At 52.5% G+C, this 19906-nt stretch overlaps 1 protein-coding gene across 2 annotated transcripts in view; it reads left to right on the forward strand.

Annotated features, from left to right (window-relative positions):
- The window catches only part of CFAP57 (cilia and flagella associated protein 57), a 79163-nt gene that overhangs the window by 38037 nt on the left and 21220 nt on the right, over nucleotides 1–19906 (forward strand). For both annotated transcript variants that reach the window (XM_027059455.2, XM_027059456.2), the window contains exons 14-21: nucleotides 265–358; nucleotides 982–1172; nucleotides 4784–4957; nucleotides 5866–6024; nucleotides 8199–8342; nucleotides 12791–12907; nucleotides 14257–14391; nucleotides 14474–14617. In XM_027059455.2, coding sequence (XP_026915256.2) covers nucleotides 265–358; nucleotides 982–1172; nucleotides 4784–4957; nucleotides 5866–6024; nucleotides 8199–8342; nucleotides 12791–12907; nucleotides 14257–14391; nucleotides 14474–14617 — 1158 coding nt within the window. The remainder of the gene's footprint in view (nucleotides 1–264; nucleotides 359–981; nucleotides 1173–4783; nucleotides 4958–5865; nucleotides 6025–8198; nucleotides 8343–12790; nucleotides 12908–14256; nucleotides 14392–14473; nucleotides 14618–19906) is intronic.

Raw genomic sequence — 19906 nt, forward strand, 5'->3', positions numbered from 1 at the left:
GCTACATGTCCAAAACTGAACTCATCATTGACAAGACCCATTTAGTAGGAAGAATATAAATAAAGCCTAGAACTTACAGAGCAGAATATAATGTAAATAAAAAGCGATAGCTTGCTTGTGGCTCACAGAACAGTGCCTGGTGCAAAATGACAGGCTTGAGAAACGTTTGTAAGTGAAGGAGGATGTCACTTATAAAATGTGTTGTTGCCCTGGAGTGATTTCAGCAGATGCGTGGAAATGAGAACAGCTGACTCTGTGTTTTAGGTTTTAAAAACAGAAAAAGAAAAGCAGGATGTGTTCCATCGCGAACGCATTGACGACCTCCTAGACAAACAGAGCCAGGAACTGCAGGACCTGGGTGAGTCCCGAGGTAGAGGCCACGTGGTAGCGTGGGGACAAAAGTCTGAGAGTGTCCCCCCTCCCCCACCACCGTTGGGACTGAACAGAAGTCCCAGGTAATCTGGCTTTGTCTGTAAACAGGCTGCATTTATCCCCTGGACCTCACTGTGGATTTTACTCCTGTGCATTTCCTTGTTCATTATACATGTATTACTGCATGCCAGTAGGAGTTACAGAAAAGTGCAGGTCTGGAGCCTGATAGACTGCCTTGAGTCCCAGACTCACCACATACTTTCTGGGTATTCTAAGGAGTCACCAAACCTCACCTAGCCTCAGTTTTCACTTGTCTTCTGTAAGAAGAGGTGCTGATAACTGTTTTGCATATTCAGGACATTCTTCTTGGCCCTGGTTCCCTAAAACACCCCTCAGCCCTTTCCTGGAAACCTTCTGCCTAGCCAACAAGGGGAGGGAGTTTGGCTGCCTGACCAGCTAATGGGGTGAGGGCAGGTGAGAAAGAGCTGGGCAGGTATTTGAGTCTCAGCTGGTGCTGGTAGGTGGGTAGGAGGGCACCAAAGGCTCCTGGGTGGCCCTGAGGTGGGTGCTCCTGTCCAGTGTGAAATAACCTTCCTTGCTTCTCTCCAGAGTGTTGCAACAACCAAAAGTTGCTTCTAGAATATGAGAAGTACCAGGAATTGCAGCTCAAGTCCCAGAGGATGCAGGAGGAGTATGAGAAACAGCTTCGGGATAATGATGAGACCAAGAGCCAGGCCCTGGAGGAGCTGACGGAGTTTTATGAGGCCAAACTTCAGGAAAAAACCACCCTTCTGGAAGAGGTACTCACCGGAAGCTGAGCCGTACCTCCCTTTTGCTGTGCATCCTGCAGGCCTGGCCTGTGAACAGCCCAAAGAGCTGTGGGAAAGCTCACTTCAACTCCTTTCCCTCCCACTCCCTGCTTTTAGCATCCAGCCTTGTGTCAGGCCCTTCACCGTTTGTTTCCCCTAGACCAGCGGGCCCAGTGAGCTGGGAGGTGCTCCGTGTTAGGGACTGAAATTCTAAGTTCGTCTCTGTTGTCCTAGCCTAACTGTACCTTCAAGCCTTAAGGACTAGAGAGACCTTTTTATTTTTATTTTTTTATATTTATTTACTTTGAGAGGGAGAGAGAGACAGACTGAGCATGAGGGGGTGGGGGGCGGGCGGGCAGAAAGAGAAGGAGACACAGAATCCAAAGCAGGCTCCATGCTCTGAGCTGTCAGCACAGCGCCTGATGCGGGGCTCGACCTCACAGACCCATGAGATCATGACCTGAGCCGAAGTCGGATGCCCAACTGCCTGCGCCACCCAGGCGCCCCTAGAGAGACCTTTTTAGAAGCCTGTAGGACCTGGAGAGGAACGAGGGCCCTAAACAGTGGGGAAGGTGGTTGCCTGAAACCCTTTAGCACCTTCTTATGCCTTACAATTTGAAATCCCTCCTTCACTGATGTGACAAACACAGATGGTCTCTTCTTGGTTTAGAACTCAGCTTGAGTGCTGGGTGACCAAGAGAAAAGCCGGGGCCTGGTTTTCAGTCATGTGAGAGAGGCGGCCACACAGATGGATACTCAAGAGAGGGCTGCACAGGGTAGCTGGGGGATGCAGACCTCCCTGAGAGGCCAGAGAAGACTTGCAGGAGCTAATGAGACCCAGGAAGAATAAGAGTTAGAATTAACAGGAGATGGGGAAATGCAGGAGGGAAGGGCAGGCAGGCAAAGTCATGGAATGTTCAAGCAGTTTGGGTTGCCAAAATAGCTAGTTTCCCAAGATGAAGAGAAAACCGAGGAGAGCCAGATGGCCGCCTTTTCTGCGTGAAATTGCAACAGATGGCGTACTGTAGGTGAGGGGGCGGGAGAGTCCTGAAGGTGTGGAATGAGTTTGGAAGGGAATGAGGAAGGGAATGACCGAGAAGACGTCTGGCAGGTATGCAGCTGAGAGCCCAGCCGAGGTTATAAACGTGAGTCCCAGCAGCATTAATCCACCAGGCTGTGCGCTTTTCCCCAGCAGGGCTCGGCAAGCAGGTGTGTGAGCGAGGGGGACGCAGAGCAGCCCTGATTCACAGCTGGGGTGTGACCGAGTTTTGCCGCCGAGAAATACAGGCGGTCTGCTGAACAGCCATCCGGTCCAGGCCAGAGAGGGGTAAAGAACCGAGAGCCTGGAAGATAGTGGAGGAATCAAGACAGGGCCAGGGGATGTGGTGAGCCTGAGAGCTGGGCCTGCGTACCTGGGGGGCCAACAGAGAAGTCACCTGTGCTGAGAGCAGGGCCTGGATTTTCAGGCTTCCGAGGTGGCACCATTCTGGGGATGGACCTGAGAGTGGGTGGCTCAGATAGAGGCGAGGTAAAGGTCAAGGCACCCTGGACATTATAGGACCCTCTGTAACCACCCCCGGTTACAGCAAGGAGGACTGAGGCGGCACCCAGAAGTCCACAGTGAGCTGGGAAGTGAGCAGGCAGTGGGGGATAAGCAAGGTGAGAGGTGGAGGGTGGAGGTCTCCTGACAGCATGGGCCTCAGACAGAGCAGGCTGAGCTCCGACAGCCAGTGGGGATGTTCCCTGGCACAGCCACCCCGCCTTGGCCCTGCCCACCTCCCCAGCCCCATGTCCTGCTGCCCCGTCCGGTTTCTTCCCACCCAACGACGTGGGATGGCCACGTTTCCCACACAACCTCTGAGCCTCTGCTCTGGATGATTCTCTTCACCTGGCAGCTCGTCCCCACCCTTACAGAGACTCAGGACAGGAGCCAACTCCTGGAGGAGTTCTTCCCTAACCCCTGTCCCCTCCCACAGGACTGAGCAAGCCTTTCTCTGTGTGCTCAGGCCCTCAGACCCCTTTCTCTTACGACCTACACGGTAGCGTCCTGTGTTAATATCTCTTTCTCCAGGGGAACTTCTCAAGGGCAAGGACTATGGCTCACCCATCACTGATTTTCAAACCAGGGCCCCCCTGGCACATCCTAGATGCTCCAGAAATGTTTGTTGACCTCCAGTAAACTGATCTGAGCTTGGCCTTGGGGGCCAAGGTGGAGGGAATGAATGTGCCCTGAGGGGAGAGAGGCTGGCCTTCCTCCCAGGGCCCACACTGTGATCACAACCATTTCTTCTTCTGAGTCAAAGATTTCAACTCAGAGGTTCCCTAGGGAGCTTCCACCTGGCATGCCTTCTCGCCAACCTGGCTGGCCTACTCTCCTTTTTAGCGACATCTACCAGAGCAAGAGCAGTGGCTGGCGGGCGACTCTGGGACACAGACAGAGCACACCTTGCCAGGCTTCCGTCCAGCAAGGGCCTGATGACGTGTGGTGGGGAAAGAGAGAAGCCTTTCTTGGGGACCCAGTTTGAAAACCATCTTGTCTCTCTTCACCCCTGAAACACTCACTCCAGGGATGGTACATGCAGTTTGGGAGAATGCCAGGGTCAGTGTGAGAGAAAAAGGATCTGTAACTTGCACCACTTGGGGGCAGTAAGCAAAGAGGAGTCACACCTGAGTCACTTCTCAGACTCCACCAGGCAGAGGTGGTTCTTCCAGAGTCCGGGCTCCAGGCTTGCATTCATTCATCGCCAGTGACATGCCAGCTGCTGTGCAGGGTGTTCCCGGTGGTGAGCAGAGAGATGTGGCCCTGCCATCAAGGAGCTTCCAGGAGCCTGTCCAACAGGCAATTGCAATATAGCACAATGTGATGGGGGACGTGCAGGTGATTGGATTAAGGAGCAGGAGGGCAGAGTTAAAGGTTCACTCTTTTGGGGCGCCTGGGTGGCTCAGTCGGTTGAGCGACCAACTCTTGATTTTGGTTCAGGTCATGATCCCAGGGTCATGGGATCGAGCCCCACGTCAGGCTCTGCGCTGAGCATGGAGCCTGCTTGAGATTCTCCTTCTCCCCCTCTCTCTTGCTCTTCCCTCCTCCCCCACTCGTGCTTTTTCTCTCTCAAAAAGATTTTTTTAAGGCTTCACTCTTTTATTCAGGTATTGAGTACCAACTGTGTGCCCGTGCTGGTTGTACTCTGGGAACTCAGTGGTGAGCACGATAGACCAGGTTTCTTTCCTCGAGGAGCTTACATCTAATGGAAAAGGCAATCAAGTACTTCCCAAATATAAAATTACAACTGTCACAGGTTCAGTGGAGGAAAGACAGAGGAAGCGTGGGTGTCAGTATAAAGAAGACCAGAGATGGAACAGGTCTGGGGGTGTTGGGAGGGCGGTCACTGAAGGGGAGCCTGCAGCCACATCTGGTAGGAAGAGAAGGGAAGGCAGAGGACAGACAGGAGAGTGGAAGGTCAGGGGACCCAGGGCCTTGGTTCCCATTTTTGTAATAGCACTCTGTCTCCCACTCCCCATGATAGGCCCCACATGCTCATCTCACCCCGCGCCCTCTCAGCACAAAAGGGTCAAGTGCCTTTTCTCCCCCTTCCCTGAATCAGGCACAGGAAGACGTCAGGCAGCAGCTGCGGGAGTTCGAAGAGACCAAGAAACAGATCGAAGAAGATGAAGACCGAGAAATCCAAGATATCAAAACCAAGTACGAGAAAAAGCTTCGGGATGAAAAGGAATCAAACCTGCGACTCAAAGGAGAAACCGGCATCATGAGGAAGAAGGTATCACACGTGTGGTTCCCCGACAGGCCTGGGCACAGGCGAGGGCTGTATTACCAATGTCTCTGAACCGCCAGGCAGATGCACCCTTAACATCTGTCTGTGGCACTGTCCCTTCTCTGTCCTTTTCACCAGAATAGTGACATATGCCCCAACACCGGATGGACACCCCAGACTTTGATTTATGGGCTAGTAGGATTTAGTCAGTTTTCAGAGTTAAACCTCGGGTAGAAACGGAGATGAAGGTCAAGTCCCCGCTGGAGGTGTCATCGGGGTCTCCATGCAGGGAGCTGTGGGCAGGAGAAGGACTGGGGTGTGGGATGCTTGGTTTATAAGGCAAGACACATGTTTATTGTCACTGATGGTTGGGACGAAGTGGGATTCAATTCACAGATCCTTGTGGAATTGCCACAGTTTCCCCAAAATGTTCAGCCTTAGAGAAGCCAAGTTCAAAGCAAACTCACATTCCTTCTTATTAGAAATCACCCTACTTAATCCAGGGAACCAGGGACAATGTCCTCTTCCCTTCTTAGACATGGCCAAGGTGGCTCATCAGTTACAGTATCTGTGACCTTAATGGGGCATGGATCCCAACATTTCAAGGTTGGCAAGGTCCTGGAAAACTCTGGGTCCACTCAGGGACCCCGACAGCCCATCCTCACGGAAGGGGATGGGACTGGATCTCATCAGACAGAATGCTACATCACTCGTGCGGCCAGGGAAATCCCCAAACTGTCCCAAATCTCCAAAACTTCACTCCTAAAATCCCAGAAATGTTGGGTACTAGACATGTTTTCAGGTCACAGGTCGGTGACGTGTTGGGGACCTCTTTAAGTTCACCGGCATTTGGGAGGCAGGGAGGGAAGCACAAAGACTTTGGTGATCTCTGTTGCTGCCATTTGTGTCTGCAGTTCAGCAGCCTGCAGAAGGAGGTTGAAGAGCGAACCAATGACATTGAGAGCCTGAAGAGGGAGCAGGTGAAGCTGCAAGGGGTCATTAAGTCCCTGGAGAAGGACATCCTGGGCCTCAAGCGGGAAATCCAGGAAAGAGATGAGACGATTCAAGATAAGGTGAAGGCTCACCTCTGCCCTCCTTCAACCACCACCCAGATGGATGGACCCAGGGGAGGAGAACCAAGCTCCGGAGAGAGGGTCCCTGAATGCTTGAAACACATTCATTTAACCTGATGGGGATGAGTGGTCTGTGAAGGGCCTACTGGGTGCTGGGTGCTGGGCCGATTGCTGTACACACACCACACTCAGTTCTCCCGGCCACCCCCGGGGCCATGAGGGACCCCTGTAGAGCTCAGTTTCCTGAGCTCTTTGGTCTTTCCTGAGGTGGTTTGGTCTCTTGCCCAAGGTAATCCAGTCGATAGGCGACAGACTTGGGATAAGAATCTAAGTCAGCTGACTGCAGGGCCCCTGCTCGCCACGGCTCCAGGTGTCCTCGGGTGACCGTCCCCATAGACGTTGCACACTCCTTGCGGTTGACCTACAACTGCCAGGCTCCCCAGAAAGCTGGGATCACTTTTCAGAATGCCTTTCTCACAAAACACTTAGAAGACAGACACATCACATTTTGTGAGGCTTACCCAAATTTCGTAGCCCCCTGCTAAGCAAATCCAGGATGTGTGCCCTCCTGCCTCTCTCCTCGCCATTCCTGCCTCGGGTAGGCAGAATTCTCCAGTGGTTGAGACGGTGGGCTTTAGCCCTGGCTAATTGGGTTCCAGCACAGGCTTTGCCATTTATCTGCCACAGGATCTTGGGCAATTTCTCTAAGCCTTGTTTTCTCACCTGTGAAGTGGGCCCCCTCGGGATCTGATAAGGGGAAACGCATGAAATTTCTGCATGTGCGTGTTTGTGTGTGTACCTGGGTGTTTGTGTAGGGAGGGTCCAAAGCTCTCTTCAGATTCTCAAAGGGGGGTGTTGACAAGAAGGAGGTTAAGGCCTCCTGACCTAAAATTGCAACAGTCTCCTAACCAGTCTAACGGACTTCCTTCCCACTTCCTCCCCCCACTCCCTGCCACCATACTCTGTAATTGTGTCACTCTTCCCTTTAGAACTCTGCCATAGCTCCCCATTGCCTCTGGCAGGGACAGCAAAGTTTTTTCCATAAAGGCATAGGTAGTAAATATTTCGTCTTTGCACACAGCATGGCTTCTGTCGCACTACTCAGCTCTGCCACTGTGTTGTAAAATCAGCCATACACAATGCATGAATGAGTTTATGAAAACAGGCCAAATTTGATCCAAAGGCCATAGCTTACCAACTCTAGGCTCCTGGATACATTCTGAATCCCCTTTAAGCCAACAGGCAAGACCCTGGCCACCTAGTGGTACAAAACAACAACTCTTGGGGCGCCTGGGTGGCTCTGTCAGTTAAGCATCCGCTCTTGATCTCAGCTCAGGTCTTGATCTCGGGGTTGCAAGTTCGAGCCCCACGTCGGGCTCCGTGCTGGATGTGGAGCCTACTTAAGAAAAACAAAACAAAAGAACAGTAACAGATGTTTTATTCTCTCAGGTTCTGTGGGTCTGGCATTTGGACAGCCTACAACAAGATGGCCTATCTTTGTCCCTGATGGCAGGGGCCTTGCTGGGCTTCAGTCAGGGATGACACAAATAGCTGGGCGTAGAAGATCATCATGCAAGGTGGCTTCTTCATTCATACTTCCCAGGGTGGCTGGGAGGCTGGGCTCCACGGGGACTGTCAACCAGAGTGCCATTGTGCTCCTCAGCCGGGGATTCTCAGTGTAGGGGAACTTTCTCCATAGCAGATGGCTTCCCTCAGAGCACAAGTTCTAAGAAAACCAGGTAGAAGCTGCTTAGCCTTTTCTCAGCTAGACCAGAAGCCACACAGCATCACTTGAGCAGCATTCTTTGGGTTACAAGCAAACCGTAAGTCCAGCCAGATGCAAGAGAAAGGAATTAGATCTTCCCTCCTGATGGAGAAGCATATGGTCACGTTGCAGAGAGCCTGTGGGATGGGAGATGCTGCTGAGGCCAGCTTTAGAAAATGCAGTCGCCTACAAGCTATATTTGAATGAGTGAATGAATGCTGAGTCCCGGCACAGAAGCCAAGGAGTCAGTGCTACGGCCCTAGTGGGGGAGCCAGCCTCTGTTCCCCCAGCCGGGAGAGCAGCCTGTGGCCTCCTCTGTCAGGCCACAGGATTTATGTCCTTTCCCTAAAGGGTTTCCATATACCGGAGCCTCCTGCCATCTCTTACTTCTCTCTCATCTCGCCCACAGGAGAAGCGCATCTATGATCTGAAAAAGAAAAACCAAGAACTGGAGAAATTCAAGTTTGTACTCGACTACAAAATAAAGGAGCTGAAGAAGCAAATAGAACCACGAGAGGATGAGATCAAGGTGATGAAGGAACAGATTCAGGAGGTGAGAACCATCTGAACCACTCTGGCTTCCTGGACTACTGTCGCCTCCCCAACGGTTCCTGGCTGGGGTAGCAAGGGGGGGGGGGGGCGATAAGAAAAACCCCTCCTCCCAATCCCTGCCTTGTCCCAGGGTATGCGGGCCTCCACTCTGTAGAGGATGTCACAGGAGAGGCCCAGCGGGGACTCAGTTGTGCAGGAGTGAATGCTTTAAGATTTGGCATGCGGCCGGACCTTATGTGCTCAGGCCCTCCGAGGGAAACCACAGCTCTTGGGCCTTCAGCCACCAGGGGGCGGTGTGTACTCAGCCACCAGCCCGTCGCATCTGAAAGCACCCTCCTCCAAATGAACCTTTTTTTCTCAGTCTGGAAATGTTGGTGGGGGCGTATGCAAAGCTGCAGTGTTTGGACTCCATCTGAGGAGGAATAGGAAGTCATGCGAAGTCTCTTGAGCAGGAGAGTGGCAGCCTTAAGTATGTGTTCTGGGAAGCAGACAGGAGGAAGGTAGAGAGGAGAGATTAAAAGCAAGATCAACAGGACAAGGGCTCCTGAGATTCCATCGAGGTACAAGTGGCCCCGTTGGTCCCCCCACCCCATTCACGGTGCATCTCCTTAAGCCGATTGCAGCCGTGAGGTCCATGGTTGATCGAAAACCAAATTCCTGCCTTCCCCTCCCTTCTGTTTCCTGTTTCCCAGTAAGTTACCACAATCCACCCACGTGCTTAAGGTACAAGTGTAGAGTCTTCTTGATTCTTCCCACCCCCCCCCCCCACAATGGCTGTATCCAATGATCGCCAGTGCCTATCTGATGGTCTTTCCAGAGACCTCTCAAATCTAGCCCTCTTTCCTCTCTGCTGCCTCACCCTGGTGCAAACCTCTGTCATCCCTCATCTGGACTTGACTCTAGCCTCCAGTCTGATCTCTCCACACAGAGGCCACAGCGAACCCCTAGTGGTGTCCCATCTCACCTAGAATAAAATCCACACCCCCTACCAGGGCCCTGCATGATTCAGCCGCTATCCCTCTCCAATCTTGTCTCCAGGCTCCCTCCCCCAGCGCCAGCCCAAAGGCTTTCTGACAGTTCTGAGGCTACGCCAAGCTTTTCCCATCTTGGACCTTTACAGTGCTGCTCCCTCTGCCCAGAAGTGCTCAGATTATGACTGGCGGCTTCTCTGTATCTTCCATGTGGAGGCTCCTTTGTCACCTCTTCAGGGAAGCCTTCCCAGGCTACCCTATCCAAAATGGCCTCCCACTCCCCATCCACGTTCGCTCGTTGTGCTGAGCAAGGATACAAGTAAAGTGTGTCAGAGAGCCTCGATGGCCCAAGTAGAACTGGATACCCAGGAGCTCTGATGTAGAAAAGCAAAGCCTTTTCTCTAGGAGGCCCAGGAAAGAAGCCAGGTGGTAGGATCAGTCCAGGGCTAGAGTGTCCAGAGATGGTTTGTCATTGTGCCAGTGACTTTCTCCTGGCCTCTGGAGAAAAGCAGGATGTTCCCAGCCAACCACAGAGCTGCCTCATCTGGGCCTCCTGCCAGTCTTGAGTGACCTCAGGGCCCAAAAATGGCAGCCCAGAAACGAGCAGAGGCCCCACTTGCCTGGAAAGTCAGTGTACTGCCAGCGCCTGGAAATCACCATCCCATGGGCCCCCTCCTCACTTGTCAAGTGGATTTACAGTTGGGTCAGTTACTATCCACCCCAACACACCTGAAGGATTATTCACTTTCCCGTCAGTAACTGGGCCGACCACGGCATTGACCCTCAGCAGGGACTACGCCTGCACCTTGAGAGTGATTCAAACAGGGCCCCTCCTACGCCACGCCAGTTACCACCAGGGCTGAAGTTCGGACCTGATTCCTCCCCTGGAGGCCTCTGACCTTGGAGCTTCCTTCAGGAGGTCAGAGGCCCATTTGGCCCACCCGCTGTGGATCTCGTGTGAAGTTCTTTTTCCTCCAAGAAGGAAGCTGTAAACCCTCCTCCGTGGATGAAAATCTAATACTTCCTTGATTCGGTACCTCCCTGCACATATACTTTTCCAGCTTCTCTTCAGTGCGATGGGACTATCTGCTTCCTAGGGAGTGTTCAGAACCTTATCGCTTTACTTCACACCCTTGTTTTTTCATCTAGTGCGAGGTTTTCTCATTTTAACGTCTTGGGGCGGATAGTTCTTTGTCACAGGGAGTCCCATGCACTAGAAGATATTTAGCAACATCCCTGGTCTCTGCCCACTAGATGCCTGTAGCAACCCTCCCCTCCCCCGAGTTGTAACAACCAAAAATGTCTCCAGATGTTGCCAAATATCCTCTGGGGGTAAAATACCTGTTGCCTGCCCCCACCCCCACCGAGAGTCACTGAGTGTGAGGAGAACACATGGAAAAGTAGATGGGGCTTTTCCACCAGGAAAAGGATACTTGTTCCCACATACTGGCTAGTTTCCTAGCTGCCTGGCCACCTATTCAAACTCAGCATATTTCACAATTTTTCTGTGAAATACGTTATTTTTGTTCTCAGTGGCTTTTGAGGCTTTGCCCGTATTACTTCCTTTCTAACCTAATCTGTCATTGCTGGCTTCGAGACCATGGAAAAAGAGGCACAGCCAGCTGTAGGCACTCAGACATGACCTTGGAGAAGCGCCTTGCTCTCTTTCTGCCACCATTCCCTTGGTCTGGGCCCCATCTCACCCCTGACTGGTGTGCCCGGCTCCAGTCATGCTGTCTCCGGTAGGACCTCCGCATCAGGCCTTCTAAGGCGCAAGCCATGCCACCCCTTGGGTAAAACCTGCCAGGGCTCTGAGATTTCAGGATAATGGCCAAACTTCTGGGGGGCATGAAGGCACGACTTCTCCCCATGTGAGCCTCTGCCCCTGGGTCCTGCATGATCCAGCTCAGCCGACCTCTCCAGCCCCTCTCTCCCTCCCTCACATGCAGCCCCCTGGACCACCTGTAGCCGGCAGAGAGGCACCCAGCTGCCCATGGCCCTGGGCCTCTGTGTGCATGGCCTGCTCTCTTCTTCTGGAACTCCCCTTCTCCACTTTGTCCTCTAGTACCTATTTGTCCTGTGGAACTTGACTGAACATCCCTTTTCCAGGCACTGCCTCCCCGCGTCCTCTGCACACAGAGGGTACTTTCTACCTGGATCTTCCCTCTTATTCCTCTAGACCTCACGGCTTCTTGCAGACGGACGCTCTGTCTTCATCAGTTCTGTATCCCCGTGCCGGTAGTGGCCGCCAGCCCTCTCCAGTGGACACGTTCGTTCTTTAGCCGCGCACGTCCCCACACTCCCTGTGTCCTGCACAAGATGCTTTGATGTAGCACCAGCATGGCACGTTTACCTTTTCATTCCTCTTCCAGAAGGCAGGCTATTTCAAGCACCCCTCTCCTCCCTCACCGTGGCTCCCCTTCGCCTTCTACACTGGCCGTGCATTCACTCGTTCAGATGAATACTGAGTGCTGACTTCATGCCAGGCACTGAGCCAAAGGGCTATTCTGTCTATCCAGATTCTTCCAATAAGTTTGATAACATTCTCCTGCAAGCTGCGCCTTCGTGTCCAGAACGTGAATGTGGTGCATCGGGGCTTTCCGATACCCCCAAAGATGGTCAGGAGCCTTGAAATCTGACCGAAGGGCCTGGGATAGGTTAGAGGAGCTACTCCATCCAGCCACTAAAGAACCCAGTGACCTGTCCCATCCCCCCAAAATAGCGCCCCTCTCTATTAACAGGAATACTAGTGTCCACCAGATACGGTATGTCAAGCAAACCTCACCCCCTTGGCTTTTGGCAGAAATCGGATCAACTGAGAATTCACCTCCACCTGCCCTCGTCCTAATCAGAAGCTCCAGTTGTCATTCATGCGTCTTTGGTTAATACAAATGCAACAACGAATAAAAATCTTTCAGAAGCTCATTGGTGGCTTCTTCCTTCTCTTTTGAAGATGAGATAGTCTCCTCAGCTGTACTTTTACAACCTTTTCAACAGAGTGATGAGACGGAGGTTCCTTAGGCTGGGGACGCCTACCTGCTGGTCCCTTAAAACGTTGTGCTTTGGGATCGACTCTGATGGCTTGCGGCCCCAAAGCATCGAGATTCACTCACACAGTTTCATAAAGTAGGCAAGGAAGGTGCTTCTGTGCAGAACCCTGCCTCAGTTTCCAGGTCCCAGTACATGAGAGTCAAGAAAAGAAGGTCATCAGTGTGGCCGAAGGAACGGAAACTCGGAGGGGGCAGTTCTGAGGCTGGCTATAGAAACACATGATCTGGGTTAATACACCCACCAAGGGATGGGGGCCTACCGGGGTGGCCAGGAGTTAGGAAAATGGTTTCATTCCAGACGACATAGGTGGCAGCTAGAAATGTCCTGGTAGCTGGAGACACCTTCCCACCGATAGGCTTCAGTTCCCAAATATTGTTTGTATTCCCTTACTTTCTTATTCTTGACTTTATCCCCTTGTTCTCCATAGATGGAAGCAGAGTTGGAGCGTTTCCATAAGCAGAACACGCAGCTGGAGCTGAACATCACGGAACTGTGGCAGAAACTAAGAGCCACTGATCAGGAGATGCGCAGAGAGAGACAGAAGGTGTGAGGATTTTCAGAGTCTGGCGGATCTTGGATTTAGGATCTGGCACCTGTCTGCAAGGGGCAGCTGGCTTCTGAGAGACGGCGCCAGCCCATTGCTAAGATACATTCCCAGATTAACTCTCCCCTCACTTGCTCACAGCCCTGCCTGGTTTCAGGCCCATGCAAATCTACATGACTGAGACTAAGATGACTTTGGGTGAAGTGCTCAAAGGGAGCGGGGCCGGTTTCATAAGGACGCTTGCAGCATTGGCTTGTTTGGCCCCGGGAAGGAATATGCTCAGAGAGGTCATTGTAGTCAGTGGCAAAAGGTTTTGACTACCAAAAGAAGGAAAGAAACAAACAAAAAACACGCTGAGGCAAGGAGGGCCTCGGAAATTGTCTAGTCCAGTCTCTTTAGGTAATAAATAAGGTAGATAAGGCCAGAGAGATGAGGAGGTTAACAAAAGTCACCCGGTGCCCATAGCTAAGTGGTATACTGAGAGTCAGCCCTGGGAAGGAACTAGGTCTTCTGGTCCCGGGCTGGGACGTGGCTGCGCCGCCACTCCCTAGCACAGGGCACCCCATCGTGTTTGTGGAATCAGATGGATTTTTTTCTGTTCCCCACATGAAGCACTGACTCTGGGCTAGGTAACAGTAGAAGCCACAGAGCAACCAACGTGACACAGGTCCTGCCCTTTACAACCCGAACAGGTTGCTAGGGGATCTGTGGTGTGTGCATATTAATTGTAATGCAAGATGAAGGGTTATGATAGCTGAACAAAGGGCCGTGGGAGCGAAGAGGGAGGAGAGACCCTCCAGGTCAGGGGTAGAGGAGGATGGGTATCAGCGAGAGGAGGGTGGGAGAACGAGCCTCTGGCCCAAGTTTGCAGCTGGACCGATCTGCCCAATCTGGTCAAGTTTCCACTACTCGCCCACAGCAGCCCTCCTGACTGTCTGGAAGAATAAACCCTGGGTGAGCTAAGAAGGGGGACATGGGAGCTCTGGCCCAAGGACCACTAGAGAGAAGCAATATGATCCGTCTTGGCTCAGGAAGGAATCGGGTGACCACTCACGCTGCCTTTCATCTTTTAAGGTGTGGTCCTGAAAGGGACCCAGAGGCAATCCAGGAGTTGCCGTGCGGCCTTTTAAACATGAGGCTGTCCAGGCAGCCGCCCCCGAGTTTTAGTACGTCTGTCTTTCGGCGACACACCTGCCTAGGTGTCTGTGTCCACTGCGGGCCCTGGCGGTCAACTGTTGAGTCCCAGATGAGGTGTCCTTTGTCTTCCTGTTGCCATGTGCCTCTGCCTGCGCCCTTGCCCGCTCCCTGCAGAGCCCCTGTGGTGCCAGACTAAGTCCTTCTGATTGCAGGAACGGGACCTGGAGGCGCTGGTCAGACGGTTTAAGACAGACCTTCACAACTGCATAGCATACATCCAGGAACCCCGGCTCCTGAAGGAGAAGGTCCGAGCTCTCTTTGAGAAGTACGTGCAGCGGGCAGACATGGTGAGCTCTGCCTCCCTTTCCCCAACCCCCCTTCTCTCCCAGGTCCCTGCTCCCTCCTTAAGAATCCCGGCTGGCCCATCAGGTGGAGATCGCAGGGCTGAACACGGACCTGCAGCAGGAGTACGCCCGTCAGCGGGAGCACCTGGAGAGAAACCTGGCCACTCTCAGGAAAAAGGTGGTCAAGGAGAGCGAGCTGCGCCGCACCGATTATGTCCGCATCATGCAGGTAACTGCGCATCCCCCAGATGTAGCTTTCTCTACACCTTTCTCTTTGAGCCCTCTCCTCTGACCTCCCGGAGCCTGACCTGGCTGTGACCATGGCCAAGAGCCTCTCCATGTTTTTTCTAGGTGTTTCCATGCCCACCCCTACCCCGCCAATACCCGTTCATTTCTATCACCCTTCCCCCCGACCACTTCACCAGGCACCCGTTCCTTTTTTCCGCCCCTCTTTATCCAAAGTGTTCTTGTGTCCTGCACCCCCCCTTGCCCCGCTCCGGCCCTCCACCCAGCTCTCCAGAGTCACTCTCTCCTCTTTTCTGTAGTTTCCAACTCTTATTTCACCTGATTTTCCTTTGCTGCTTTTTATTCTGCTGCTTGTATTTCGAGACACACCCATCTCCACACCTCTTCTACCTTTTCTGGGCCTCAGGTCCTTCCCTTCCTTCCCTTATCTCTTGGGTCCGAAGCCAACCACACCCACCTCTCGTGTTGGCCTCACTGTGTCTACACCCACCTCCCCGGGGATCCTTCGTCAGGCTCTCCGGAGAGCCTGACCCCATTACTGCCGCCTCCACTGATCAGCACTGCCGATCAGGATTCTTCTGCCAGATTTCTGTTTGAGTATCAGTATCGTCTGAGGCAATTAATGCGATTTAATATCAAAAGAGAACATCAGAATCACATTTATAAGGCACGTACCTTTTTATGTTTATATTGCTTTAATGCCATAATTAAAATACCGGGATGGGGATGGGCCGCAGATTGAAACAAACCAGTTCCCAGCTCAGCCAGTCCCCACATAGGTGCACTGTGATTCAGGCCGGTGGGACCCAGGCGTGGTGGGTCTGTGCCGTCTATTCCACAACCAGCCCCCGACACCATCAGACCACTGCCCTGCTCCTGGCCGCGAGAGCGGTCAGAAGCCCAGAGAGAGGAGCGCATCCATTTGGTGGCACCCTTTTGGCACCAGCAGCTGATGCACTGAGCCCTGGCTGGCGGTGTCAAGGCCCCCCAGGCATGGAGAGCCCACTGGAGCCCCGGAGTGCAGCATGCTGGGCAGTGGGACCAGGGCGACTACAGGAGCAGGTGACAGCCGGTGGCGTCGCTGTGCCTTCGTCTGCGCCCTGCCAGCAGAGCACAGGCCTGAAGGGTTCTCCAGGGGTGGGGTCCCTCTCTCCACGCCAAGCGGATTTGGGTAAAGCAAATGCCAGTCCCTGGAGAAGGAAAAGGAAAGTGAAGACCACAGGCCAGCCAGGCAGAGGGTGCAAGCATTGGCACGAGGCCACTCAGGTCAGGCATAGATAGGTCTTTGGCTCCCAGGTACCCCAGAGGCCACGTGCCCGCTCCTGTGAAGCAGGGTGAGATGGTAGAAGGGGCAAGGAGACACAGCAGGGCCCCTTCCCAGCCCTACTGCTCCCTGAGGGCTGGTGGAGGGAGCCAACAGCCAGGGGAATCCCCAGAAGAGCGTTTTCTGGAGCAGCATGGTAAACTCGTGTGCTGTGGAGCCCTGTGGATCCATAAACATACCCCAGGTAACTGCAGGGAGCAAGACAGGATCAGCAGACAGGGTTCTGGGTCCCCACCCCTTAACCAAGGAGACTCCTTGCTTATCATAGTGGGCTCTGGGTCAGAGTTTGTTTGGAAGAAAGGAAGGGAAGGAGGGTGGAAAGAAAAGAAAGGAAAGCAAAGGAGAGAAAAGAGGGAGAAGGAGAAGAAGGAAGGAAAGAAAGGGAGGGAGACAGACTTTCAAAGCTACTCTTTTTACTTATAAAAATTGTTTCCTTCTTTGATCTTAAGTTGAAGGAGAGGGTCCAGGCCAGGACCAGGCAAGGTGTCAGGGCAAGAGAAACAAGAATGGACACTGTCTAAACCTGGTTCATCCTGCCTCAACCACTCTTACTGGGAGACTTTGGGGAAATTCCTTAACTTCTCCAGGAACCTCCTTTCCTGTCTATAAAATGGGGAAGAAAGTACCAGCCTCAGCGAGTTACTGCGAGGATTGAATGAGAGAACTAATGTAAAGCATTAGGCACTGGCCTGGTATGGAATAGGTGCTCCAAAATGCTATCTCCCTTCCTGTCCTCCAACCTAAAGACCTACTGAAGAACCAAGGCAGAAATCAGTGGGAGAGCCTGGAAGGCCATCACAGCTTGGACCAGGCAGGTGGCCTGGGGACCTGATGCCTTGCTCTGTGTTGGTAAGGACCTGTATCCGCAGGTACCAAGGTCCTGGGGCTTCAGTCCAAAGAGGTCAAGGAAGGCCAAGGCAGATACTCATTAGAAAACACAGAAAATGAGGTCACTGGCTCATTTATATGTTCATACAGGAGTGCAGGGCCTCTCCACTCGTTCTCCAGCATGCTTGCCGATAAGAAAATAAGAGTTGCTTTGAATACAAACAACTAGGACACACATTCATTCAGGACACAATATTGAGGGCTTCTTATGTGCCACACTCTGTGCCGGCCATGGAAGATTCCAAGATGAATGGGGTAGTACGCCTGCCCTCAGCAGTTCGTGGTAGGAAACTGAAACCAGATACAGATAAGCACTGCTTGTATGGTATATCCAGTGCTGTGTGCCCCTCATAGAGGCAGGCTTCAATTAGGGGAAGAGGCATTTGAGCTGTGCCTTGAACAGGAAGTAGAAGCAGCAGGGAGCAAGTGGGGGGAAGAGGCTTCCAGGCAGAGAGAACACCTGAGAACAGACAGGGAAGAGTGAGGCCTGTGGGGTGTCTGGGGACCCGGGCGTCCAGACCCTCCTTTATTGCAGAGCACCGGGGCAAGAAGAAAAAGCCCACCGGAGAGTGAGTAGCTTAGGGTCCCCGGAGAGGGCTTTCCTTGCCACACCGAGAAGCAGCAAGTTTATCTTAGAAGCAGTTGCCACCCAAGGTTGAAGCAGGTAGCGGGGTAGGCAGGGTGGACAGGCTGCTGGCACAAGGCAGGAGGCGGGGCACCCCATTTGGAGATGACTGTCTGTTCAGTGGAGATGAGAAGACCTCAGAAGGGGTAAGTTGTGATATCAAAGAACAACTCAGAGTAGAAGTGGGATGTGAGAGGAAGACTGAGAGAGGAGCAGAGAGATGCCTCATCTGGGCGGTTAGGCAGATGTCCGCCCCACCAACTGTGGGTTCCGGAAGGACACCACTGGCGCAGGGCTTCCGAGGCCACGGAGCACATCTGTTGCCTGCTTCTTCCACACAGCCAGGCCCTGCCAACATAGGTAAGGCCAGTAGGGGGTGCTATAGGTATTCCTTTCCTTCTCCTTTCTGGGCCGAAGGCTCCGTCAGGGTCAGTTCCTGCCAGGGCTCTCTGTGTAGCTCCTTTGTTTAGAAGGTTGTCTATAGAAATGGACTTAGCATTCCCTAGCCAGTCACTCTTACAGACCCCAAGACCTGGCATGTGATGGACCCCAGGTCACATTTTTCCTGCAGCAGAGGAGCTGGGTGGGGGGCTGGAGGGTTGGAGGGGCTTTTGTAGGTGGTCCTGACCAAGGAGGGATCAGGAACAGAAGACTCAGCAAACCTGTTGCGTCCACATTTTAAACTCACACAGCTACCCAAGGCATATACAGTGGACCTCAGTGTGACCTCTGGATTCTCCAGAACACAGACCACCCCAGAAAGCACTTAAGGGAGCCCAACTTGTACTTTTTGGGGGCTCCCATGGTCGTCATCCGACGTGAGGTGTTGGAATGGGGTGACGTCCGTGACAGGTGGAAAGGAGAGTCCAGGAGACAACAGTTGTAGAGGAGCAAGCACTCAGAGGCAGACACGACCAGATTCAAATCCCAGCTCTACTACCACTGAAGCACTGCCTCGGCCTCAGTTTCCTCATAGGGAAATGAGTCTAATAACACCTTCTTCGTAAGGTTGTCCTGGGGATTAGATGAGTTATTGCATGCAAAATGTTTGCCGTGGTGCAGGGTGATCCGGTCACCTCTTGAAGTTATGATTACTCTTGTTACCAGCAGCAGCAGCATCCAGCATTTACTGCCTCGAATCCTGCTTGCTCCCTCTTGGTTCCAGGCCTGAAACAGTCTTCTCTCTCTCCCCCACCTCCCCAGGAAGTCCTTCTCCCACTGGGTGTGCGCCCCTCTTCAGACTCTCATGGCCTCTCTAAGCATTGCATCCAAGCTGGACCTCCATTGCCCGGCACAGTGACCAGTGCATAGTAGGCTTTCAGAGTCAGTGAATGAATGAACGACTGAAAACAATGAGTGAACAGAATGGGGAACCGGGCTGCATTAACTCATGGGTCTCGATCACACTCTAGTGGGAACTGGGTCTTATCCTAAAGGCCCATTAGGGTGGCAGGCATCATGGAGGCAGTGGGTTAGAAACAGGCATTCACACCAAAAAGTACTGGGAGCCAAGTCCCAAGCAGGACTGTCAAGGATGGAGGGGGCGGGGTGGGGAGACACTAGGGCAAGGGCTCCACTTGGGGCCATTATGGTAATAGAGGGGAGAGATGCTGAGAGCTGGGTTACAAATGGACAGCAAGAAAGGTGAACACGAGATCCAGTTCAGACACAGAATTGACAGGACTTAGTGATAAAACGGATGAATATGATGCAGAAGTACCTCAAGACCTGGCCAGAGAGGACTGGACAAATGGTACCTTCAGTCTCTAATCTTCAATCTGATTACTGTTACTTTACCGAATGAGGCAAGAGAAGGGAAAGCTAAGTGATGTCCATGAAGTAGGGGAGTGGACAGAGCCCCGAGCCAGAGGAAGTTTGCCTGAGTTCCCTGCGGGCCCTCCTGTGTCTCCCGTCTGTCTCTTCTCCCCTACACAACCTTTACCCCCTGGTTTGTAACTTCCTTGTTAGTAAGAATCTCATCTTATTCGGCTTGATATTGCTGCATTAGTTATTCATTTGCTATCCGTTCCACAAATATTTATTGAGCGCCTCTTACGTGCAAGGTAGGGTCCAAGGTCTTGGAACCAAATACATACATATTTAATCGATCACGTCATGACAGAAAGTCAGCGCAGAGAGGTTTCAGGGGAGGAAACTGGCAGAGAGTTTTGCTGGAAAGCATCTGGAAAGGAAGTGTGGGAGATTCATCACTAAAGCCTGGGTTGGTTAAAATAGTAAAAGATCAGATGGAGAAATCTGCTGACTTTATAGAAAAAAAGGCACAAAGCCCAGCCTGAAAACGAGGGATCAGCAATAATTGGGCATCTCATCCAAGAGGGAGAGAATTTTTTTTTTTAACGAGGAATACTGAAATTAAGTGATATACTGAAAATCTGAAGGTATATCTGACATGCTCAGATAAAGGGGCTCTGGAG

The sequence above is a fragment of the Acinonyx jubatus genome, chromosome C1 (genome assembly GCF_027475565.1).
Source record: "Acinonyx jubatus isolate Ajub_Pintada_27869175 chromosome C1, VMU_Ajub_asm_v1.0, whole genome shotgun sequence".
Lineage (NCBI taxonomy): Eukaryota > Metazoa > Chordata > Mammalia > Carnivora > Felidae > Acinonyx > Acinonyx jubatus.